The following is a 26,526-nucleotide window of genomic DNA, read 5'->3' on the forward strand; positions in this document are numbered from 1 at the left end:
AAACTGAATAGGCGACAGCTTGCGTGTGTGATCGGGCTAAAAAAAACAAAACTGTGTGACTGCAGGATTTAGCTTTAAACCAGCTGTATAGCATAGCAGTTCTTATTAACCCCTCATAACAATGTGACGGCACCTCTATAACTACACTGTAGTGCTGAGTCGAGGATTTTTTAACTATAGACTTACTTTGGAAGCTGTCGGAAGTCCCCTGAATAGTCCTCATACTTGTAGTTGACCACATGCCAGTCTGACTTGTAGGTCTTAATGCACTGAGGAGACAACAGAAATTAATTACAGACCACTGTAGCACTGCATTGACACAGTGAGGTAGCAATTCAGGGCTATGTGAAGGCTGGAACTGGGTGTCATTCAGTCCCCTCTAAATGTGTTTCCATTTTCTCATCTCAACATGCTACATGAAGCTAATATACCACTAGGATCATCACTTTGATAAAGCTGAAGAAACTGTCGAACCATCTGATGAGAATTTGAGGTTTAGGATGTGAGTCCGTTTAGTCCGAATTGCTGGTGAGATGGTTAACAGATTTAGAAAGCCCTGCTCTTACTTAGTTCAGTGCTGCACGATTTCAGTAGCTTAGTGACAAATAGATGCTTCACAAAGATGTTTGACAGTGACTTCTTTTCAAAAAGTCTTTCATAAGTTCCAGTAGACAACTCACTATCATACACATTAGGACAATATTTAATATTTTCAACCATTAAAGCTTCTCCTTGAGATAAAAAAGGAGGAGTGTATGCACGGTGACTCTGCCACAATCCAACGTCCACCAACACAAATTGGGAGTGTTTCGCTGTCCTCCTTTCCTTGGATAGAAAACATCTGTTCATTGTTAGAGTCAGTCACAAGTGCAGCTCCCTGGTATCTGTTCTACGGAAACTCACGCCATTTACAAGAACTGCTCCTGCAGGGAGATGAAATGCAACCTGATCAGGAGGCGAATCGGAAACAGAGAGGCTCTCACTGGGCTAATCTCCACAGCTGTCCTGGTGATGTCACACAGCGCTTAACCAGGTGTCAGTATCTTGACTTCAGACAAGGCGCTCTAAATGCTGACCTTTGACCCGGAGGGAGAACTGTCGGTTTTCAGCTGGTGTGTGGCTTAAAAAGCTCTGCTACAGCTGGATGATTATGATTCATCGTTTTAATCAGCACCAACTGTGAGTTACTGATAAGTATATTTTTAATTAATCCTGCACTACATCAATAAAATGTCACATCTGGTGAACTTCCTGTGATTTTATTTGCTTTTTGCCCTTTTGGACTTTCAAGATGCCACAGCTGACCAAAACCAGGCTGAACCACTCAACAGCAAGACATGATCAAGGCTCAGCACTGACAGTAATAACTAATGACAGGGAACAAACAGAAGCTTGATAAATTATCAAATTAGTCGAACTTAATTTCAGTGTATTGTACCATAAATAGATTTTACTGAGAAAAAAGGGCACAAATAGTCCCGATGCTTCCAATGATGATCTATAACGAGGCTCCTTGATGACTTCCTGATGCGCTATGACTTGCAACATTCATAACTGCTAATATTAGGTAATATATTTGGTAATGAGCCAATTTAGCATTACTGTAGCATAGCTCTGCGGTTTATGACTGATATAATTGACCAAGTTCTTACTAGCCTGAAGCGCTGACGCCGTTTTCAAACGTCTATCATGAAAAAGATACATATACAATCATATTAAGTGTACTTACTTACTTTGTGCACAATAGAAACATTTGTTTTGCAAATGAACTTTGGTGTGCTTTACATGTCTTTTGGACCATTACTGTCAACAGGTATGAAAGCAATCTCTCTCAATATAATATACTAGCATATATCCATGGTACAGTACTGTTTTTAGTCTGTTTGTTAATGGTTGCAAAGCTTCATAATCTGTTATCATAATATGTGAGACATAATTCAAGTTTTGTGGATATAAATGGGTCATTTTAGTCTTTTTTCAGGTGGTTGCTAGGTAACATAATGATGTCATCATGTCTGATATAAATAAGAGCCTTCAGGGGCCTGAGATGTCCTTGTGTGCCAATTTTGGTTGCTCAACTTTTGATTGTGTAAGAGTTTGGATGGAAACAGAAATAGATTTCATGTATTATCATGTAAGATGATTTAATTGGCTCTACTTGGTCTTAGAGTCTATTCCACTATTAAATGTTGTCAGTGGTTCAGTTTTTTGGGATTATTACCCCCAATTATTTCCAATATTTGGATTCAATTATTTCACTGTGTCTTCCTGCAGGCTCTCTGTGAGTAAAAGTCCTTCAAAAAATATCTTAAAAATCAGCCCACCTCTTGGACGAATAGACTCTGGGCCTCCCTCTCTGCATTTTCAGGCACTGTGGGGTACAGGGTTCTCCCTTGCCTCCTCAAAGTTGAAATCTGCGAAAACAAAGCAAATGTTTAAATCGTCAGAAGAAATGTAACTGTGGGATTACAGCAGACCACAAAGGATGACCAAAACTGAAACTGGAAAAAAAAGTGTGCTTTCACTTGAAATGGTCTTGTGAAATGACCACAGGTTATCTGGGGTTCAAAGCGTGCAAGTAAGTCAGAGACACAGTGGGATGCCTGCCCACGTCATCTGACTTTTAGGCCTACTGATGGATGTGTTTAAGCCTTTCGCTAATGACTAACAGGTTGACTCTGCAGACAGGCAACACAGTAGCAAAAATAATCAAGACCCTGTAGTGTAATTAAAGTAAAAAGCCTTTTAATTTTATTTAAGCAAGACCAACACAGCCGCTTTTATCGATCACTAAGGATGCAAATTCTAGTGCTCGACAAACATCAGCATGCCAAAACGCTCAAAACGACAGTGCCAACAGGTTGATTAATGTGACTTTCATGTCACTAGATCCTTGGCAGAGATGTAAAAATTATTTTAATAACCTGTGGAGATGTAATAAAGCAGTCAATCGACTATTGTGCGTAACAACTATGTAACTTTACATTAATTCACACTGATTAGAAAAAGCATTCTTTTTGTTTTTGCTCTTGCGAAGCATCGGTGGAGTTAATCCACAAAAGCTCACTCTGAGCCAGGAAAAAAACCTGCTTTGGAGCAAGCAGTGTTGGATATGACTGAGGTTTCCAAAAATGAGTTTCCCAGTTGTTATAAGAATCTGAAGCTGGAGTCCTGGGTATACAGTATTCACATTGGTTTACTGTATGATTTCTGTTCATCTGGACGTAGCGGACGACGCTACGTCCAGATGAACAGAATCAACTTCTGGAGATTTACTTTCCTGGATGATTGAGAATGCGTCAAGATACTGTATGCTTTATTTTTAGTAGCTTTATGGCCTTCAAAGAATATGCACCTCAAAGATCTGAAATCAGATTCATCTGATTTCATTAAAATGAAGCTACACAATGTGATAATCAGTCAAATGTGGTGTTTCGCAGTTACGGGATAAGAAGTTGTTTCACAAAAGCTTGTTTTTCTAGATATCTGGAATGACCCCAAGACAAATACTAAAACTGCTGTCTTTGCCTCCCCTGTTGCCCTCTATAAACTTGCATGTGGTCTTAGATCCAGTCCTTACTGTGTTAATGTCAATAAATTCCCCAGCTCTTAATTGTGAACCTTAAGTCTCCCTTTTCCTGTCTGCTACCCATGTTTCCTGCAGGGGAGATAATAATCTTTGCAGTGAAAGCAGCAGAAATAAACAGGCATGGACGCAAGAGGCAACCAGGAAGTGGGCAAAAAGAAGCATTTAATTGGACTACAAGTTGCCACAGAGAATTATCAGATCCTCTGGTTTAAAATTCCCCAAATTGTTATGGAAGATGGACAAGTTCAATAAGACCCCATCAATATTTTATCTAAACTATCAATCTCCTTTATCCAAGCTGAGCTGGAGACAAGAACTTGACCACTTCCCAACAGCTCCGACAGACTGAAAAACAAGCAAAGCAGTGCTTTGAGCTTGTGCAAATATGTGCTTGCCTTCATGTACGCCAGGTAAAATATTTACTTAGCAAGCTGATGAACTGTACTTAACTAACACTCACTAGTAGTAAATACTAAATTATGCCAATGCTGACAGTTATGTCATTAGTTATGGAAATATTTGGTATAGACTGCGTATAATGATTGATGGACAGCAAGTCTGAAAAGTCACACCAGTCCAGTAAAGCCTTAAACCTGAATCTTTTCTAATGGCCAGTGGTAGCCAAACCTCCTTGTTGCTCAGTTTACTTGGATTTTATACCGGCCCATTGGAAAGAAGACCCTACCTCTCACTGGACTTTCATTCTGTTTAAAGTCCCCTTCAATACAACATGATGTTCATTAGATACATTTAGGAACAAATGCAACCTGTAGCTAAATTCCTCCACAGAAATTAGGAATTTGGCTGCAAATTCCTCCACTCGGGATACTGTTCATTCTGTGGAATGGTTGACAGAGAATATCATATCGAACACTGGTGTTACCATAACCTTAGGTACACGGCAAAGTAAAGAAACAAGAACAATGCTCTGATCTTCAGATTTCACAGTGAAGGGGGGCCTTAGACAAAGTGCATATATCAAATTGAGGAGAAAGGAAGACTCCTATTCTGCTAATCTTGGACAAATTTCTCCAGGAACCTCACACAGAGAGACCAACCCAACCCAACCCTCCCTCCACTTTGCCAGCAGTATCTTGATCAAAAGCAGATGGAGCTGATATAAACATCGCCTACCAGAAGAACAGCTCATGACTTTTGATGAGCCAGAGGGAATAAGATAAGGTAGAGACTTGATAGAGGTTTCCAATACCGGGAAACAGACAAAAACTGGATTTATACAAAAATAATTCAGAGATAGAGGAGGTCTTTCTGCCTCGACTCATGACCTGTAGAAGTGTCTTTACGCAGACTGAGATTTCTACATAACACTCACTGGTCATACACTGACACAACTCCCCCAAAACACTGAAAGCTGATTACAACCTTGCCTGAACAAGAGTCTGAACAGGCAGAAACAGATGTTAAGATCAGTCACTGAGCCTCCCGTGTTTTTTTTTTTTTTTTAACCCCCCCTCAGTCAGAATCACCTGTCAGCCCCTGACAACGTACTGTTTGTGTGTGAAGCTGGCGTGTTATGCTCATAGCAGCAGGCTATACGTGGATATGCATGAGAAGTCAGAGTCAAGGCTGTCCTGCCGTCACCAAGCACCCAGCTGCCAGGCCTTACAAACCGTAACAACCGCTTCTCTATCCAGGGTCAATTCCAAAGTTAGAAACACCAAGCAGACCTGCTGCTTTCATTTATATTCTAATCATTAAAACTGTGGCTATACACACCAGTGACAAGGAATTATTTAAAGGTTATTTTCCCCAGATAGACCCAAGTCCCCATTAACATCCAAACAGCAACTTTGGCAGGTTTGTGGGAAGACTGATCTCACATGCGAAGATCAACCCATGTAACTTAAATCAAGTTCTGTTTGAGCATTTGAAAAAACTGATTATTTCTAAAAGTGTTCATATATGGTTGCAATGATTCTCCAAATCCACAGGTTGGGTCATAACTAAATCTTTAGCCAATGACTTTTAACTATTTTAATAGTGATTAGTAAGAAGTTTATGACAGCATGATGACGTAACCATGACTGGATCATCACCTAAAAATAAAAATGTGTTATTCTGATGTATTTCCAGTTCACTCTTCATTTAAGCAGTCATGTTAAGCAGGGCATTCATTACATCACACAAAACACTATGAAGCCATCACTAAAATACCATTAAGCATCCTGTATTTGCAATCTTGCTTAAAAAAAAAAGAAATACATCAAAACAAAACATGCTATTCATAAAGGCTCAAGTTAAAATGTATTTCACCACAAAGCTCAGTAAAGAAACCTTTAAGATCCCTGCAGTTGGCAATTACACATCATTTACAGAGAATGCATCCTTGCTTTGACAAAAAATACATTAAAAATAAAAATAATTCTGAGCATGTATTGGTGTTAAAAAGCTGTAGTCATTATGCTAATGACTTGAAATGTCACAGTCATTTGGGGCATTTTGCACCAACATCTGAAGGAAGAAAGAGCCATTAAAGGCTGAAGCGATTTATAGATGCACTAAAAACTGACTATGGGAGGCTTATGTTTCACAGTGAAGGTGGCAAAGAGAGCTGGGCATCAAACATTTTGCCCTCAAATTTTGTGATTTCGCCCATGTCTTAGGTAAGGACTCATGATTCGATTAAGATTTGGTGGAGCAGAGAAAATCTCCATCCAACTGTCAGGAAACTCCTAAGTGACCAGGAGTTCAGCACTCACACTTGGTACACAGTATATCTACTACATCTCTGCCCATTAGCTTTTATTTATTATGGATATTATGAATTAACATGTTGCCTAGCAACCATCTACTAGACGTTTACAGACTTTGAGTATCATGAGCCGGTCCGTTTCATGCAACACGTGGACAGCAATGCAGGCGAATAGTCACGCTCACATTCACAGCCAAATGCTAACACATTTCTTCCACTAATATGTCACTAGCTTGGAAAGATTTCACTGTGATTTGAAGCACAAAGTTCACCAAAGTAAACAGTGGTTGAATGGACACTGGAATGTCTGGACAACAAACCCTGTCGAATTAACAACACTTAACCCAACTGAACGTGGATATTAAAAGGAATCCAAACAAAGAAAAGTGGACAAATCTAAAACTCTACAGTGTTCAGAGCTAGCCACAAATCAGCAGCCTCGGTATCAGCAAAGGACAAAAGCAGTTACAAGGAAAAGTACGGAGACAAGTGAAAAAGAAAAAAAGGGATGATATCCTCTTATCTGCTAAACAAACAAACAAACAAACAAACAAACAAAAAAGCAAGGTACCGGCCAATTAAACTGCAATCCTAGTATCTCGAGCTAAAATGGGCCATTTTTACCATTTATGCACTAATAACAACTTAGAAAAGTGTTGTATAATTTTCATTACATTACTACCTAATTCATATCCACATTCAATTCAATTTAAACAGCACCAAATCACAGCAACAGTTACCTCAAGGCGCTTTATATCGTAAGGTAGACCCAACAGTAATGCATACATAGAAAAACCCAACAATCGTATGACCCCCTATGAGCAAGCACTTTGGCGACAGTGGGAAGGAAGAACTCTCTTTTAACAGGAAGAAACCTCCGGCCGAACCAGGCTCAGGGAGGGGCGGCCCTCTGCCCCCTTTTCCCAGTCAGTCACAAGACAACCTGGGACTGAGATACAACAACAACAACAACAACAAACTTTATTTATATAGCACATTTAAAAACCAGTGGTGTACCAAAGTGCTTAACATGCTAGAGGGTAAGATGAAGTAACAGGAAAGGATGAGGGTTATGGCAAGGTACCAAAACGTGCTAACAGGTTGAATGGCATTAAAACCGTTATCTGGCAACCACCTAACAACAGACTAAAATGACATTTACAGTGAAGAAGACCCACAAAAATGCCCCAGTTTTTATACTCTTAAAGGGATTGGACAATGGATGGTATAAATCTTATATTTATTCATATAAACAAGAACTACCATATTTTTTTTCTTTACTTTTCTCAGTGTGATTAACTATATCAGTTTGCCAACAGCATGAACAGACCCAGTAATACTGTAGCAGAGGTGTGTACTGGTATCAGAAACACATGAAATGTTTCTGATACCAGCATGTATCAGAAACATGTATCAGCATGTTTGTCTTTTATTCTCACTGCATCAATTCGGTGGTATAGTGTTGATAATAAAGGACCAACTCCACTAGCATAAAATCAGAGCCAATTCCTGATGTAATGCCAAAACATTCCAAAATTTTCCAGGTGAAACTTGTACTTTGCAGTTCCCGTTACAGGAGAGGATGTTGACACAAATAGATTTCTGACTGTAACTCTTTGGATCAGAGCAATCTGAATGACCCGTACATCCTGAGGAATACACATACCATTTACAACTCCAATAAATAATAACTGTATTCTTCAACCAATGTGGGAATTCAGACAAAAGATGTTAAAGTCATTAGACAAACCCAAAAAAAGACTTCCCTTACTGGAGTGGTGTTATATTAAAGGCCCAGACTCTATAAAGCTTTGACAGCAATGTGAGACAAAGTGGTAGGGTTAGATCTGAGGATATACTAACATCCTTCAAAGAAGTCTCATTTCCTGAAGTACCAGCTCTGGGCCAGATCTCCATTTTAGATTTTCCAGCCGCAGCGTGGAAAGTGTGAGGGACGCACATCCTGCACGGTGTGGCTGGAGATAACACTTACTCTGTCACAACATGGGACACAGAATGAGCCAATTAAACAGATGGCCCCTGACCCATCTCTTGCTGCAGCAGAGGAGGATATAAACAAAAGGAAAGCCTTTGTCAGTGGCTACACCCATCATCACAATAGTGGCCGCGCCTGGGCCAAAGGAAAAACCACTTCAAACAAACACAAAAAAGAAAACACGCAAGTGGACGAGTAAATATTAATATTGTATAGATACCAGTAAATGTAACGAGCTCGTGTGTTTAGCAGCAATACACAGGAGGACAGTTTAACTCCTGTCTGCCTGACTTTGCACCAGAAGTGTATAGCAACAACAGAAACCAGAGCACTAAAGATGCACACCACCATTTGCTGTGGAACATTTTTCCATAGCTTCATAGCTGCTTCCCAGCAATTTAACCCCAGAGCCACATTTACTACAGTAAGACTCACCATCTATACTTCTGCAAACATAGATGGCGAATCTGCTGAAAAATGTGCATGAAAAGTTTAGACACTCACCTCAAAGTCCTCAAGGGGGAACTGCAGCATGTCTCTGAGGACATCGCTAAGGATCTGCGTCTTCCTCTGCACCAGCACATTTTCATAATCGAGCGGCTCGATCACCTTTGGTTTTACCTACAAAACACATAAACACACAGTTGGGGATTAAACTACAAAACTAAAGCAAGTAACATGAAGGCACAGAAGAAGCTATCTGTGACGTTATTGGATGGATTCAGAAGAGAGATCAAGGAAACGAGTAACAATATGCAAACAATCAGGCATAATAAGATTACTGTTGGCATGCCAACCCCTCAGCATGGGAGAGTAAAAACCCATTAGCTCCTTTCAGTTTTCAGACCTTCAATACTTTCTCATCAACTAAATGAAACTCGACGACAGGCATAAATTGGTTTCAAAGGACATATCAATTTATTATTGCGTTTGTAGAGATGTAGAGATCAGATATAGGAGCAAACTTCTGAATAAAAACTGCCCATTTTTAGCACAGGATATTTAAAAAAAAAAAAAAAAAGATGTGCATTCGGTGCGAGCAAAGAAAAGACTTTCAAACAAAGGCAGTTTGGTGTGTGGTTAACCTATGTGATGATGCTTACACTTACATAGTGGGGGATCTTGATGAATAAGCAACAAAATAAAAAACAAAGCTGGTAAACCATAACTAACAGGAATGCACTTTAAATAAGCATGTGCAGGAGAAGAGATCACAGTCAACAGACTTGGATTTATCCAGCCGTGTGACAGGGCACAATAGGACATGTTTTCTGTTAGATGCACAGTGACAAGTCAATCAGGGCTCCATCTGCCCAGAGAAAGTGCATCTGCTTCACGGATAAGGAGGGTCTCAATGAGCTCAACGCTTTACGATGGCACACATCATACTACACTCCATCTGGACAACATACAGGACATTGTAATTTTTGTCTACGACATAAAGCAATGAAGGTCTTTAACTAGAAATCAGTCTACAAATGTTTTGTTTTGTAGTTAGTTTTAAAGAGCAGATTTTTTGGTTTATTGTCATAGTTCCTGCTGAAGCAGGTTAGAGTGCTGACCCACTCTACACCCCCAAGGAGAAAGCCTATAAGTCGCAGGAGGATGCAGTGGCCACCGGACAGAACGCAAGCTGTCAACGCTTTTATCTGTTGGGATGGGAGGATAAATCCAACAACGAGCAAAGTGAAAAACAAGCAGTGACAGATCAGCAGACTTCAGGACTGAGCGACAGCACTGCTCACTCATTCCTCCCACATCTGGGACTGATAATGTTAGCATGATCTCAGATGGGGGAGTCATGCATGTAGACCTGCCTGAATCTATGCTGCTATGTAGTAACCTTTGTTAATAACAGAGTAGAGCGAGGACAGAGGGGGCAGGACCTTGTATCAGTTTCAAGGACAGGGAGGGAATAGGAGAGCAGAGATGGTGCCACCATGTCTGTCAGCTGAAGCAGGTTGTGACATACCAGACAACTTCTTCTCCACGTTTTATTTAAACACAAATATACAATTATCTGCAGTTGAACTTTAATAAACTGTTCTCCCCTTAGAACAGAAAAAAAATTGATGGATGGAGAGATTTCTAGATGTAAGCCAGGAAAGAATTTATGGAAAGATAAGATAAATACGTGTATGTCTTACTTAATCCGACGCCTAAAATCTCCATATCTCCACAAACAATCTGAGAGCCTCTAGAAGATACTGAAGTCTTAAGAATGTCAGGCAAACACACCTATACTATCATTATTAAGCAATGACCTGGGAAAAAAACCCCAAAACACAATGAATCAGGTTTGACTAAACCAAACACCTGCAATGGATACTCTGGAGCAGAGGGGCCATTCTACTTTATAGGCAACAAATGGCCTGATCTGATCTTACATGAGTAAAATCAATATACAATAAGCTATTTAATAGCAAAACAAACTAAAATTTCCCCTTTTTTTTTTTAAGTGAAAATGGAACATAAGCACATTCTGACAGTGTTTATATTTGATGAGCAATCTTAGAAAACAAATGATGAGCAGGCAAGAGACGTAAATCCAGTTTTAACAGTTTGATCATGGTAAAAAAGAAAAAAGAAAAAAAGAAGTATAACCTCTTTCAAGTCTGAGGTTTTACCACGTCACCATGTTAGTCTTTGTTTTTGTTTTTTGCTAAATACAGCCAAACCTTGTGACAAACTAAAGATACCCTTAGTGCTTCAACATGAAATAACAAGGTCAGTAGCAGCCAGGTGCTGCTGCTCAAATGCACTCCATTGTCAGCAAGTGAGAGCACCTCTATAAAAGCAGAAGTTTGGGCAGTTTGCTGATTTGAAGCATTTCGATGTGTTAACACAAGGAAAAAAAATCAAGGTGTTCCAGTCAAAGTCCAGACCTCAAGCCAAATAAAATGCTGGCTGTACCTTAAGCAAGCTGTGCGAAAACAAATACCTGTAGACCACAAAGTATTGAAGCAATGCTGTGGAGAAATATTTTTCAATTTCCATGTGCCACTCCTATCACAGTGATGTCATCAACACACCAGGACTGTTTGTCAGGGAAGTTCTGCCATAAGTTTGAGACTTTTGGAATGGAGGGTTTAAGCTAGTACAGAAAAAGTGAACAAGTGAGCAATCTGAGGCTGAAAGATGCCAAAAACAAACCAAATATATACTAGAAATAACCTAATGAAGCCTCTGCTGTATGGTCAAAACCAAGCTAGTAAAGATGTGGTAGTAACTACATTTAAATAAAGTATGTGCTGAAAGATTTGACCCCGTTTTAGTGATGGTGCCCCTTTTCTCACCAGTAATGGATATCTGAACCCACTCAAGTGCTGCTGATTCCCTCCAAACTCCTCTGGGTGCCTCCACATTGCTTTGTCAGTGACCCAAAGTGGTCAACCACACAGTGCACTCAGCACTGAGCGCAAAAGCTCTGTCATTCTCTCAACCCACAGTGCTGACCAGAGTCGATACATAGCCCCAAATTTACACTTATTGTCAAATTAGTCCTTTAAGAAGGTATTTGAAATCACCTGTTGAACAAATGCCTTCAAGACTAACGGTAACGTTTCACTGTCAATCAGAAAATACTGAAGCTCCAGTTATATTTCTTGGTTGTCTACACACCCAAGCAGAAACGTGCAGACTGTATATTCAACAGCTGTAAACTCAAGTCAGCAAAACAGGCGAGCCAACCCTGTAAGAACAGAAAGCAGACGCCCATGAAGCCATCCCTTCCACTCCCTCTCTACAGCGATCGGGCAGCTGTTTATCTGCATCTCCCACTCCTCCACATCACTGCACCCTCACGCAGCCTGAAACAATGGTGCTGCGTAGTGCCTCTCAATCTTGTCACTGACTGTTTGGTTGACTCTGCAGAGGGCCTGACCACTGGACACCTTCGTTAAAGGGCAGGAAATGATCACTGTCACGGTCGCTGACTTTTGCGCCAAATAAAACATTTTACGAGCCAAAGCAATCTTTGAGAATAAAGTCGAGGGACCTGCGATGTATTCACCCAGGTAGTAAAGTGCTAATAAAGTTCAACCTTCCCCCGTGCTGGTGCTAACACTGCAAATTTGAAATGTGAGCTGGCAGCACTGTTTCTATGAAAGGAGGCGAGAGAGTGAACCAGCACAAACCCTCACATGACACCTGCTTTTGGCACTTTATGGCTGAGGTTAACCTTTACACGACTTACTTTCTCGAGGATCAGAGCAAATTTGAGACGTCAGTACTAATTTTCTTTTTTCTTTTTAAATGTAAACCAAAAAGTCTCACATCTCTATGTGAATTACTTGAATGACTTACCACCACCTGTGGCACTGGATCTACCTCAGGCTCAGCTGCAATCAACCTCTTGTACTGCTGTGGACTCTCAATGACCAGCTCCTTTTTTGGAGTTTTACTAGCCCTTCCTTGCATTGTCAACACTTGTGGTAAGATATTTCCAAGACAGATCCCAAAGAGAAGTCGCAAGCCAGCATATCAGGTAGAGAAAAATCTTTGCACTGGAAAAAGTTTGTATATCTCCCTTTTCAGTCCCTAGCTCACTCCAAGCTACGGCTGCTCTGACTGAAAGCAGTGGACTCACACCCAGGCTGAGGAGATGGCCCCTCCTACACTCAGCTGTGCAGCCTGGGGGAGTTAAACACCCTCTCACCCACACACACACACACACACATACAATGAAGCTATATGACCCCACACTATCCACCTGCACAGCAACAAAGGGTTAAGAAAAGAAAAGATACACATTCCTCAAGAATTACAGTGTGGTCAGGCACAATCCACGCCTTATGTGGGACAGCTGAAATAAGAGCTGGGCTCAAATTCATCAAAAGCCCAGAGTGAGTGACACAACAATGAGGCACTTTAGTGGCACATTAATAATAAGCCTGATCAAGTTTTCTTTTCAAAGGTTAAAGATGAGTTTCCAGGCTGAACCCAAACCCTAAAGATTGTAGCAGGACTCCAGAAGCAACATTTACAAATCTTTGCCACCTTTTTGAAGACGTAAGACTGAGCAGGACATGAATCAGCTGTATCAGCCAATATGACAGAGTTATTAGTCACTTAAATGTTCTTTTTTTTTTTTTTGCCCTCCTGCTTCCAGTACATGACTACAGCCGAGACAGTAGCTGTAATCACAGATGACAGATTAGGTCCAGCTTCTGTCTCCCTGCTTGTTGATGCAACTGCTTAAGGGGGATTCCAGCATGAAGCAGCCCCTCTCAACCCACCCAGGAGTGGGCTCCACCTACAGATTCCTCTGGTGGGCCACCGCAGGAGTGGATGTTATGGTTACACGCCGGCACCTCAGTTTAAAGAGAAAGAGAGAGAGAGCAGCTGCTTCCTTCAAAGGGTTACATGGGACACACTTGTGTAGGTAATTCGATCTAAATCAATAACAGGATATTAAACAGGCAAGTTTATTGCTATAACTTATCCTTATGAAATTAAAGCTGATTGCACCATGCCCATTTAAGGCATAGTGCAATCAGCTTTCCACAGGTAGCTGAAATGATGGCTGGTGAAAATGGGTGAAGAGGTGTTAATATTTTTTTCATATTAACACAAACTGAGAGAATTTATTAAGAACGAATAAATAAAAATCAATCAATTAAATATTTTAAGCAAAAATAGTGGTATAAGCCTAAACACTGCTGAAATGCCATTTTTCTATTGCCTAAAAAAGGCCTTATTTATTTACAAGGGGATTTCCTTCAGTGCTTTCGAACTACACTTGGGCAATTCTTGCTTGTCACGTGTCCGAGAATAGTATGGTGCAGTATAAGTATATAACTGCTGGGTAAAAGTTTCCCTTTACTTTGACCTTAGCCCTAACTAACCATTACCTAAACAACCCGAGGGTAGCTCTCTGGTAATACTGAAAGAAAGAAAAAAGACACCAGATGACTGGTGTCTTTGTGCTGCATATTGATTGAATGTTTGGCCAGAATAATGAGAGTTGAGAGAGAAGCTCTTTATGCAGGACCTGATATGAGCTTCACTTTAACATATATCCCGATTCCTATACAAAGTAAATATTGTGCATATAGGTGGAAGGTACTTTCCAGAAAACTTGCATCAGGAACTTTCCCATTGAGCTGCATGTTTAACTGAGTCTTTACCAAAAGCAGAGAATCAGTTGAGATGCTCTCTACAGTTGATCCTGACCAATATATTGACCCTCACTGATATAGTCAGCCAATATTATCTAGATTTCTAATAGCTAATAGTTAATTTAATAAAAAAAAAAAAAAAAAAAAAAAAAAGGTAAAGAAGAGGTGGGAGAAACACCAGTCAAACATGTTGAATGAGTGTTGATGTCCTGTTGCTCAGCAACAGGTGCACGGAACGCCGCAAACAAATGATATTGAAATGCATTTATGTTTCATGTGTTTGAAAGAAAAAGAAAAGTATTGGTGAATATATTGGACTTTTTTTAATTACCAAATATTGGTATTGATTTTGGTATCGATGCAAGCTCTGCTCTGCAGTATAGTTTACCCCTCTCAGTCTTCCAACTGCAGTCCTGGAGTCAGTAAAAGTCTTTACTGTATCACATTCTTCGATTTATACTGTGTCCATCTACAGCTTTACTCATTTACAGTTTAGTACATGAGTAAATCGAGTAAACTCAAATATTAGCACACATTTGTATGACTATACGCCCCGCTCCACTAAAAACACACACGGATAAAGAAAAGAAGAGTAATGCAGTAGATGCTCGACTTTTTGAATCCTCCTAGATATCTCAGCAATCTAACTTATTGAGGACATGCTGGCGTGGCACAGCACTCACATTTTTTGGCTTGGTGCTTAAATCAAATTCCGTGGAAACGATTACAAACATATTTCTTTGGGGCAAGCTGGCACTGGGTCTAAGCAGGAAGGCCCGCTGAGGCCTTTTTAGTAGCAGAACAAACACTGAAGTTGCCAGAAGAACACTCAAAGGATATTTTGGGAAGTGTATTCTGATCAAATACAATTTCATACGCCCTCCTGTGAGTGCAAATAAACTGACGGCATAAATGTACAAAAAGAAGACGGTTTGTTGATGACTCACACTTTGTTGCTGTACCTGTGGACCTGAAATGAATGCTCAGGAATAAAAAAAAATCTAACTAAAAAAAAATGTAAACAAATCGGAGCTGTGGGCCGTGTTGGAAACAGTCAGGGAAAATGTCCTCTTATTCTCTATGAGGGTTTTCTCTTGCTTTCTGGAAACGCTTAGAAATTTCGTTTGGTTTCGCTTTGCGTCATTATCAAACCATTTCATGACAGAACTGGGAGGCAAGACAGACAAAATGAATTTGAAGTCCAATATGGCACTTAATCTTGACCTAAATGATGTAATCCACTTATGTATCATTACACTTCGAATAAATTATATTTTATTACAATGTTTTTGCATGATACGATTCACAATGGAAGTTGTAAAATAGTATATTCAAGGATCTGGACAATCATCAGATGTCCATCCTGGGATTCAATTTTTCTCTTTGTCTGGTAATAAAAGAAAGAAAAGGGAGGAAATGACTAATATTAGAATAGGTTAAAATATTAAGCAATTACCCACATATATCAAGCTGTGATCCCCACCCTGGACGTGACTATGACTGGACTTCTCGGTTGCGTAACAAAGGTTTGATGCAAGCAGCGTCTGAGCTAAAGCAAAACAGGGCGTAACCTGGAATGTAATGTAGCAAAAACACAGCGCTCCACTACAGCGGCAGCTCAAGCACCCACCCCTCTCTGCTCTGTTTTCGGTCACTTCTCCACACGGTCCTGTACTGTTGACTAAACCAGAGGTAATAAAGATGCTGTACTGTGTATGCAGTCTCTGTTAATAACATCACAGCAGTAGGATGTGGGAAACAATGGTATTGAAAATAACAGGATGCAATCACGAGGCAAAGAGTCTGCAGCAGAGCTAGAAAATAAAAAAGTCTCACTTTACATTACAGGAATGCGCTCGGGAATAATGCAGCTATTAGAGACAGAGAGCAAAATTGCTTTATTGATGAACGAGCCTTAAATGTAACTAACAGTATTGAATACGAATAAAGCTGCTTTTACATCTCTGGGAAAATCAAACTACTGTTGCCAGAATGCCTTTAAAGCACATGAGCCTGAGTGCTGCAGACAATGTATCCCATGTATCAGTCACCAAATGAGCAACATAAACACTGAACACATGCACTGGTGGTGCGAGGAATGATGCAAGTAAGGCTGACATGTCTCGAAAGTAGGAAGCAATCACTAAGAAAAACAGATGTGGTGTTGTTGTTTTCCTGTACATGCATCAAACACCAAAACTACAAAGAGACTGATCGTAGCGTTTGCCCAGTGTGGTCAGGAGGGGTGTGATGGGTGAACATAATGTGTGGGTAAATATCAAAGAGAAGTCAAGGGATTGAATCTATTTAACTGACTTAATCTGAACAACTTCTGGATGATGTCATGCAGGCTCTGTTTGGTATTTTAACTCCTTAACACAAGGAATGTATAAACATGTACCCATTTGGCAAAGGTCATTGGAAACAGACCATCACAGATCTTATGTTGGGAGTGGGAGTCCCAAAACAGATGTGGACAAAAGGTACTATCATCTTTCACCAGTTTTTCTTTTTCCATCACTTCAAGTGCTTCTGTTACTGAGTGAGTCAACCACGTGACAGCAAGGCTTTCTCAAAATTAACAAGACAAAAAAAAATTACCATTGCGCAGGAGCCCACACATGATCTCATATCTGCGACTTTTCTTTGAAGGAGAACGATACGAGAGCTTTCACGAGGAAGGAAAAGGCTGAGCTGTTGTAATCAGCGAGTGAATCAACAAAGCGGTAAACAGGCAATGTCTCCAGACATTAAGCGGCTCACGGACAGCTTCCCATAGTCAGCTTCGTCTAGGATTGTCTGCAACTAGCTGAATGCACGCTTGGCTTAACATCTATGTTTAAAATGCCCAGAAGTGATAACCTGCTGCAATCAGAAGGAATTAAAAGGGCAAACATAATGGCTTGTGTCTTTTTATAACCGGGCTTAATGGATTAAAAAGGTGCAAACAGTTCCCAAAGCAGCACACATCCTGCCCAGTTTTAGACATTTTTGTATGAAGATAATAATAAGGCCAAGGCTCATATGAAAACTAAGAAGGGAGTAAAAGGTTACGACTGCTACGGTACACTTTTTAAAGTAATCCAAACAAAAAGCTTGCCTGGTTTGTGTTTTCTCTACAGCAAATACAGCGATGAAATCAAAGGGAAATAAAAACTTAAGAGAAATTCAAACTGTTCTAAAGAGTTCAAAAGAATTGCAAACCTTTAAACTTTTCCTTTCGCTTCAATTGTCAAAACAAAACAGGTATGATAGCTGTCAATACCTGTCACCTGGTCATTGTGTTTTTCAGCTTCTTAGAATGTCATTCATCAAGTTGGGGGAATGATGATTTAGCTGTTTGCTAATAATAGCAGTAAGCGTAGCTTTAGTAGTGATATATTTAACATTACTGAACTGGTTGGTGTGGTTTTAAGAATTTTGCTTCTGCTAGGTAGTTTTTGTCAGTTTCAGTTCCACTCTGGACTGAATTATATCCCTCGCACATTTTAACTATCGATTATAAGCCCGTGGATGCTGACAGAGGATTAACAGCCCCCGTTTGGGTGATAAGACCATTCCAGAGCCAAGAGAAGCAAGCGTGCCCTTGACCCAATTCCCTGCCACTGTCACTCAGCTCTCTGCTGTGGATACGATGAACCAACAACACATCACACACACACAGCAGTGAGTAAACGCAAACGAGAAGAAGAAGACAAGCTGGTACGGAGCAGCAGAAACCCTGCCAAGCCCGCTGGTTCACAGATGAAGAGCGGTGATTGATTTCCAGCAGACACAGGGCTTACTGTCCCTCCTTACCCTCCTCACCCCCCATCCCTGCTCACAGAGGCTTTAACCCGTGAAGTGCTTAGCAAGAGGCAACAGTCGGCCCTCCTACTGCCCTACTTTTACTGGTAACATTCATAGGTGCAGAGTCATGTGACACAAAAGACAGTGATTTGTACTTGTGTAGCTGCTGAATATAAATAACGGTTGTGTAAATACCATAAGGTTAAACTTAGCTTTGTTTCAATGAGTCTACCATCTGAATAATTGAATTAGTCATATATCAGGTATTCCTTCAGTATGTTAGCAGAGCCAATCAGCAAAGGACATCCTCTGACAAGATTTACAAATCTTCAAATAGTGCTGAAGTTGTTATTGATTAGATATTGTCAGAATATACTGATTTTCTCCCTGTTATATTACTTCTGAGGTGCTACAAACATATCTTACCACTACTTTTATGATAGCAGAGCTTTAGTAGACAGAAACGCCACTTTAAAAGGAGTTTCAAAACTAAATTCAGCGACGTTAGCCATCGCTCTGATTGGATTAATGCTGAGATCTTAGTTTATAATGTATTTTGGCTAAAACCATGATCCAGTTCATTGACAAACAAAAAAGGGGCATCAAACATCCTGCTTTTCAAAATAAGACCGTAATAAAATGTGCTGCTTGTTGATTATTTTTTGTCCTGTTTAATACCACAGTACTAAACAAAAAAGGTATGGGTTGGATGGTTAGATAAATCAATAAATATTAGGTTTGTTACTGTGTCCTTGAGGCATTTAACATTATAGTGATTTAAAAAAAATGAATAAATAATGTAAGCTTTTTTTTTCCATATGGATTTTTGCTCAATACACAAACAGTTGTGTTGCTTTTGTTGGTAGAAAAATAAAAAGCTACTATATTGGGTTAGAGAGAGTGCACAGACACACACACACACACACACACACACACACACACACACACACACACACACACCTTAAGTATTCGTGGTGTTGGCAATACACGCGACTCTCTCCGACTCAGTGCTCGCTCAGCCTCAGACGGTCCAGTGGGCTCTGCTGCTTCCTTGCAGATGTAGCCACTACAGTTCCTCTCCAGGACAGTACGCAGCCCATCAAACACAACCGCGCTGGTGGTGCACCCCATCCCTCCAGGTCCAAACAAGCATCAGTCAGGAGAGCCTGCCAGTGACCCAGTTTCCTTCACTGTCTCCTGCTCCCCTCTGGTCCATGATATTACTCTGACATCCACATCCGCAACTTCTCACCCACACAGAGAGCATCAGAGTCCATGGGAAAAGGATCCAGGGAGAGGAATAGCTGGAGACTTTACACACAAACCTCGCGCAGAAGAGTCAAGGCTGTCCCAGTCTGTGCTTGTAGAAATACCTCAGTCAGCAGGCGAGATACAGTGAGTGAGTGAGTGAGGGAGGCAGAGCAAAGAACGAGGGATGGGGGGGATGAAGGATGCTGTGTGAGCTCTGCTGCAGCTTCAACCAATGCTGAGCTTCGGTGCAACACAGGCTCGTGCGTGCATCTGTCTCACTTATTCAGTCACTTGCTTGATCTCCTCCGAGCCACTCTGGATTTCCAAATTCTTCCCAATCCTTTTTTGCCTCCTCTTTTCAATCCCACATTTGCATACCAAAAACGAATTAACCCATTTCATTTTCCACTCCACAAAAATGGGACTCCTTTAGGGATTCAGACAAGTAATAGCAAAAATAAGTGGGTTACACTAAAGGCAGTCCTTCATATCCAGAGGGAGAGTCTGATTCCATGTCAGGCAAGCAGCAATATGGCTCAATGCTTATTTAGTTCAGCTAAAAAAAAAAAAACCCAGACCAAACAAGCGCATGAATCACATAAATGGATGCTATATAATATGCACAACAGTCTGCGAGAGATATTGCAGTAAAACCACAAAATAAACTGAAAATATGATAAGAAATCCTGCCTAACATACACAAACACACTAAATAAACAAAAAAAAAAAAGCACTGAAATGTCCAGTGGCCTGACTCAAGGCTTCCTAAAAATCTCCATTTCCAAAACAGACCGAGGACATGGGAGGATTTAAGCCTTTTAGGCCAAGACATCAAAATAGGGAGCACTTTCCTGACCAAAGATTAGCTGCACTTGATCACAAGCTGCCCGCTCTGCCAAACACACAGAAATACTGGGAATGGAACCCCACAATTTGATCATACACAGGCTTTTTCGAAATGTCAGGGAATGATTCATCTGCTAGAACTGCCTTTGATTAAAATGTCTCTGGACTGTGATCGGGAAGACTGAAGATGAAAGCAGGAAAGGAAATATTTTTTTCTAGGTCACTTTCAAAATATTGTTGCTTCTACATTTGCAAATCTTTAGTTTTATGTAGTTCCTATGCTACCTTTGGGCCATTTTATACCTGTGGGACAAAATCTCATTAAAAGCCTACAAAATTATCCCATCTGCCTCCTGTGTTTGCTCGTGTTTTACATCCTGATTATAAGGAATTGGGAGGGGAGGAGACGAGGAAGCACCGCAGTATTTGTCTTGGTTTATTTATCCTGTCTGTTCACTTCCTGCTGCTCTAAGTCGCACTCAAAGACCCCTTAAGACCTTAAAGTCAACTGTCAAAGTGGCGTGCACATCCTAAAGCTACACAAACACTGCGAGTCCCCCTGGCACCAGCTACGCTTAGTATGATTATGCTTAATGCTTCTCTCAACAGTAAAACATGGTGGCATTGATTTTTTTTTATTAAAACTGTTGAGCAATGAACTTTCATCTGTTCTTTAGTTCACTTTAACCCAAATGATCGCACACGTACACGTCTGGAGAGAGGGATGCATTCCCTTACATCACGATGGTGCACTAAGCCACGAATGCTCACACGCATTTCTGCTTGCTGCTGTGTTAATATTTCAGTGGTGCTTGACACACTGAACTACATTCGAGTGCAGGATGAGACGAGCTGCAGGGGAAAACAGCTGAGCCCCCAGATGAGGGGATTCAGCAAGAGAAGGAAAGAGAGAGGGAAGACAAGGGAGAAAATAAACTGAGGGGAGGGAGGGGACGAGAGTATGATTATGCCCATTGATCTGTTGGGAAATACGTTTCCTCTTTTGGTTTATCCCTTTTCTCACACGTCTGATCCTGTCTCCATCCCCCCGTCGCTGCAGCGAAGGGATTTTAGGCTTAGTTTATGGAATAACAAGAAGCAATCTGCTGTAAAACTACTAAAACTGCAAAGTCATAAATCTCCTCTTTGAGGCTGTGTCTGTTTATTTTTGGCGACTTTTGTTGCAACTCAAGCATGTTTACTACCATCTGTCAGTCATCACTGAACTGTTATTACTGAGCACCAACAGTAAGACGTCGCTCAAGCGGTCATTGGCTTAAGTGTGACAGCTAGTCATTGTAAATATTTTGTCCCCGTGCACGTAGGAGCACGTCTGCAACGACATTGTGTTGAGGCGCTAACAATTTTGCCGCGAAGGTACTACAGCATGCAGGATTTCTTAAAATGATGAAAAAGAATGAATCTAGTGCATCACGCGGCACATTTTAAGGAATGAACACCTGAATCAAACTAGTTTCCTGTTGAGCAAAGTATATATGTAACAGTATATAAATGAAACACTTATTTCCATGAGGTTGTTTGAGTTAACAGGACGCCCATTCATGAGTTATCAATCACACCGTGTGTTTGCTGATAATAAATAACAGCTCAAAGGCTCTTTTTCAAGTTAAAACAAGCAAATCTTTGGTTTAAATATAGTTATAGGATGTTTTCGTTTATTGTTGCGCTTCATTTTGAAGCTGTGGATTTTTTGGACTGTGGATTTTCAGTCAAAAAAGTTTGATTACATGCCACCAAATTGCTCGAGAAAGATGTTTTTGGGCTGCGTTGTGCAAGAGAATTGTAGTGCGGTGTAAGGGCGATAAATTATTAAGGTCAAACAGGGGATTGGTGGGTCATTAGATGTAGTAATATTTCTCTGTACTGCCAGTCTTCACAAAAAAAGCTGCTAGGTAAAAAAAAACAATATCATTTATTTTAAGAAAGAGGTTCACAACTCCAACGCACTGTGACACACACTGTCTTAATATAATCAATCCTATACCATAGAAGACATCTGTACTGTGCTTCTCTATAGCTCACAAATGAAGTGGTCCTGTAGCCTCCAGCAGTAGACAGTCGGACTGTGTCATCCATACTAAATCATGAGTCAGAGCTCCAGGCAAGCCAGTGAGACTAGTGGGTGGACTGAGGTGGGGGGTGGTTAGAGTACGCTGCTGGAGCACAGAGGGTGTCTGTGCATGGATATTCAAGTGTGAACATCCTCTGTGTTATGTGGAAGCTCTGCTCAAATCTGCAGCAGCAGATAAGGGCTGGGCTGAAGCACTGCTCGCTGTGCGGAGCGTCATTGATTACTGCTGCTGTTGTTACAACACTGCTTAAGTTCCCTGCAGTGGACTGTACTTCCTGGCATGGTGTTATGAACTTGGACAAATTCTATTTTTAAGTGTTACTGCATGTTTTATATGAAGCATAACTGAGTGATTTATAAGACGTTGCCTGGTGGACGCTCATAAACACGGACAAAGTTTCAAATAAAAGCTTCAGGGTGCTGTAAATGCTCAATTTTAGACACATTTTTGCTACTTGTGTCATATCAGGTGAACAGCTATGGCGGTGAGAACCACAGCCTTCCACCTGCCAGTTAAATCTTCTGTTTTCAAAACAGAAGAAAGTCGGTTTAAAACTGTAAAAATGGCTCCTTTCACATAGATTAACCGGGGGAGCTGAACAAAGGCCCAGTATGGGATAAACAGGGATTATTCTGAACTGTGAATCCTGCAAAGCTACTCTAGTAGAGTGCAAGAATAAAAATATAGAGATGGAAATGAGAACAACGGGTCACTTCAGTTTCCCTTCTCCCCACAGTCACTGTGAGCTGGCTACAATTGTCAGGATCTGAGTGTGAATGCAAATGTCAGCCAGAAACTGTATTAGACAGTAATGTTTGTCATCCAATCAAATTCTTTATTGCAAATGTGAACCAACAACAGTTGCCTCAAGGCGCTTAGCTGTAATGTGTGTGTGTGTAGGACTGCTGTGACGTCAGATCAGATGGTTTTTATTCTTTCTTAGTGTTGCAGTCAACACTTCCTCTGAGATTTCGTAAGCAACTGTTGCTTTCCTCCAGCTGGACTCACCAAACACTTCCAACATCTGCTGCATGTGGACGCCATCACTGGCCTGCAGTAACCCGCCCCAAAATAACATCATTTGTACCAATACAGCCATTTCAAGCTGTTAACAGCTAGGTTTGGGTGCAGTCAAATTTTAACAAAAAACACATCAAAGCCAGCACATGTGGACAGCAAAGCGTAAAAACTTGAGGTTCCCCTTTCACACTCAGGAGTGGACTATCTCACGCACAACAAAGACAAAAAACGTCTCCGCGTGGCTCTGAGGAGTAGAGGGGAGTGCGGGTGGAGCTGGCATCTCATCTGAGGAGCCTCTCGACTTGGAAGGTCAAGTCCACAGCTGGCCGTCTTTCCATACCCAGGGTGTGCTGTGGGGCTCTGCAGGGAGGAGTATGTGTGTTTCAGTATGCTTGTTTGTCCAGAGCGAAGTCAGTACGCAGCGGACCACAGTGACATCACCCACAAATCCAGCACGACAGGGCAGATAAAACACAGTGCCTCCCAGCTGGAACTGCCCGGGGACTCTGAAAGGGAAGTGGCTGTTTCCTGCTGATGTGTGTGTGTAAACCCTGTCGGAACAAAGCCACCTTTAGCTCCACCGCTGTCGTTCAAACTTCATCACTCAATAAACCCCCGAAAGCTTGAGTGTTGTGGAAATTCTGACAAAGTAATGCCTTCCTCCAAAGTTTCACAACACAAATGGAAGGAATTCAATTTTACTGAAGGAGGATGAAGCCAGGAGTGCTATTAAGAAATATTAAGCATCCTATGTAAACATTAGAATCAGCTTCTCAAGGGTTTTTGTTTACAAGGCGAGTCATGGGTACTGCCCTACAGTTACACATGTGGGTGGGCTACAGAGATAAGCCTGGAATCTCACTACTTCACTTTTTTAGATGCTAAGTTTACACTACAACTTACAAAATGCTTTAGACAACGGGAGAGACTTCAATCATTGTCTGGGGAGAGTATTGCAAGTATTTCTTCTAGTTTTTTTTAAATGTAACTACTACTTGGATTCAATCAAAGTCTCCTTTTGACCTGTAGCTGACACCCAGGTTATCCTCACCCCCGTAAAATGGTGCAAAATAAATACAAGAGGCCACATCCCCTTCCTCTTGTTATTTTGGGAATCATTTATTTATCCCAGGAGAAGAAAATGACCCATTTTCCTGAGGGGTACCGCTTCCTTTACTTTGTAGTCAAGCCACCAGGCGCAGAATAAGTATACGCTGCAACCACACACGCCATTCATCTACACTCGTGAGTGCCATGAAGCTCTGCTGGATCTGCAGTGTGGCTTGCTGCAGTTGGTTTAGTTAATCATTAATGTATGCTTCAACCAGTGAGTGCCTTTCACAGCCTTTGCTGCAACACCAGCAGAGATGGTCTGAAGCAGAGCCAAAGCCCTGCAGGGCCTGCAGTCATCCTCTTAGTCCTTCCAACGGTGTTCTGGCTTCAGAAAACACAATATGGAACAATCCTATTACAAAATACTTGCTACTTATAGTATCAAGGACTTACACAATCGATCACATTGCATATTTAAAATTACCCTTGGCAAAAAGTAACATAATTTATGCTGCCTTCAGTTATTTATTTATTTTTGTGTTTTTGTAACACGCAAACACGAACGATGAACGACTGAAGCACGTCCAAGAAAGCAACAAAAAAGCTGCATTTGTGATAAAAAAATTGTTTTCAGATTGACTTCATGTCTGCGTCAGATGGAGGCAGAAAGAAGCCAATTAAACAGTGATCACACAGATGTGTGGGAATGCTGTAAGGGGATACTGAAAAGCTCTGTCCAGAGGTAAAAGATACAAAACAGAGTATGAAAGAAGTCACTGCCACCTACAGGCAAGTGATGATACAACATGGAAACCCATAGGATTAACTGAATTTACTTTAAGCCCTTCACGACACATTATTAATGAATGATGGGAAATATTGTGTAATTATGGGTTACTTGTGCATTATGACACAATTTTCCTTTATTGAAGAAGCACAAAAGGATTATACTGCTGCCGTGTGATACAGTGTTTCAGTGGCAATGGCCTGCACTCGTAATGATCACTGGGACGATAAACCAGCCATTGTTTGATACACAAGCGTCATTTCCAGGGCCTCAGAGTGAAAATCATCTTTCCCAGCACAGGAAGAAGAGGCGACCCATGTGCTGCCTTAAGAGGAAGCGAGCGTTAGAAGAACCCTGCTGTCACAGTGTTTACACAGCTCTAAAACTCATCCAAATTACAAGCATGAGAACTGTTGGCAGCTTATACTGCGATACTGTGAGCAAGACTGATTTCCGTTCAGGTTATTTCAGTTTAAGGTAGGAACGCGAGAGGAACTACGTGTCAAACTGAGCCAAACAATGCCGATGGGGTCATGTCGCATCGTAGTGAACTTAGAGTTTAAACACCTCTCGGGAGGTAAGTGGCCAGCACCCAGGTGTGAATGAGATGTTAGACAGAGTGCTGTCATTACGGTCAGGCTCTGACACGCATGAGGAAAGCTGAAAGCTGTGTGCTCCTGAAACAAGCCCATGCTGGCCTGACATGACGGGCCATGACGGGAAGAAACAGACACACTTTGTCACAACCACTGACTCAGAATTGTTTTAAATGTTTCCGGATCATTAAATGGGTCATTTAGTCTGGATTCTGAAAATGTACCTGAGGATAAACTTCACGAATTTAGCACCAGTCAGAGGTAAATGCTCGGATCGCCCTGTGCCTCAGGACAATGATGCTGTTCTTTCACAGTACACACAGTATTTCAAACTCGCTCATTTATAGACTGAGACTGCACCGCAGATCCAGATAGAAAATATGAACTATGGGAGGAATAACATGTAGTCTGGATGACCTCAGGCTCCCATTAAGGGAATTTTTAACCATTTGATATGTGCCATTTGGCCATCCTGATGGCTTTCACTGTAACATATAACCAGACTGTTATTTCCAGCATTTGTTCTGATCAAGAGACAGCTTAACACAAGCTTTTTTAAAGCCAGTTTCATGATAACACAGTCCTCGCTACTCATTAACATGTAGTTTAAGCATTACACAAGATATATAATTTTTTTAAAGGACCAAACAGCAATTAATCATTAATCCAGGTGG

The 26,526-nt window shown here is 41.0% G+C and overlaps 1 protein-coding gene across 12 annotated transcripts in view; it reads right to left on the minus strand.

Moving 5' to 3' along the window:
* The window catches only part of LOC120717603 (dedicator of cytokinesis protein 9-like), a 73,628-nt gene that overhangs the window by 32,572 nt on the left and 14,530 nt on the right, over positions 1–26,526 (minus strand). For 4 of the 12 annotated variants that reach the window (XM_040005734.1, XM_040005723.1, XM_040005729.1 and 1 more), the window contains exons 1-4: positions 19,167–24,985; positions 8,803–8,919; positions 2,325–2,414; positions 187–269 (exon numbers count right to left, since the gene is read on the minus strand). In XM_040005734.1, the coding sequence (XP_039861668.1) occupies positions 187–269; positions 2,325–2,414; positions 8,803–8,919; positions 19,167–19,337 (461 nt within the window). In that variant the 5' untranslated portion in view covers positions 19,338–24,985. Of the gene's footprint in view, positions 1–186; positions 270–2,324; positions 2,415–8,802; positions 8,920–12,603; positions 13,287–19,166; positions 25,001–26,526 lie in introns of those variants that run through there. The other 8 variants (XM_040005735.1, XM_040005733.1, XM_040005730.1 and 5 more) reach the window with 5 other exon arrangements.

Source organism: Simochromis diagramma, unplaced genomic scaffold (genome assembly GCF_900408965.1).
Source record: "Simochromis diagramma unplaced genomic scaffold, fSimDia1.1 OVJJ01000501.1, whole genome shotgun sequence".
In the NCBI taxonomy this organism is placed as follows: domain Eukaryota; kingdom Metazoa; phylum Chordata; class Actinopteri; order Cichliformes; family Cichlidae; genus Simochromis; species Simochromis diagramma.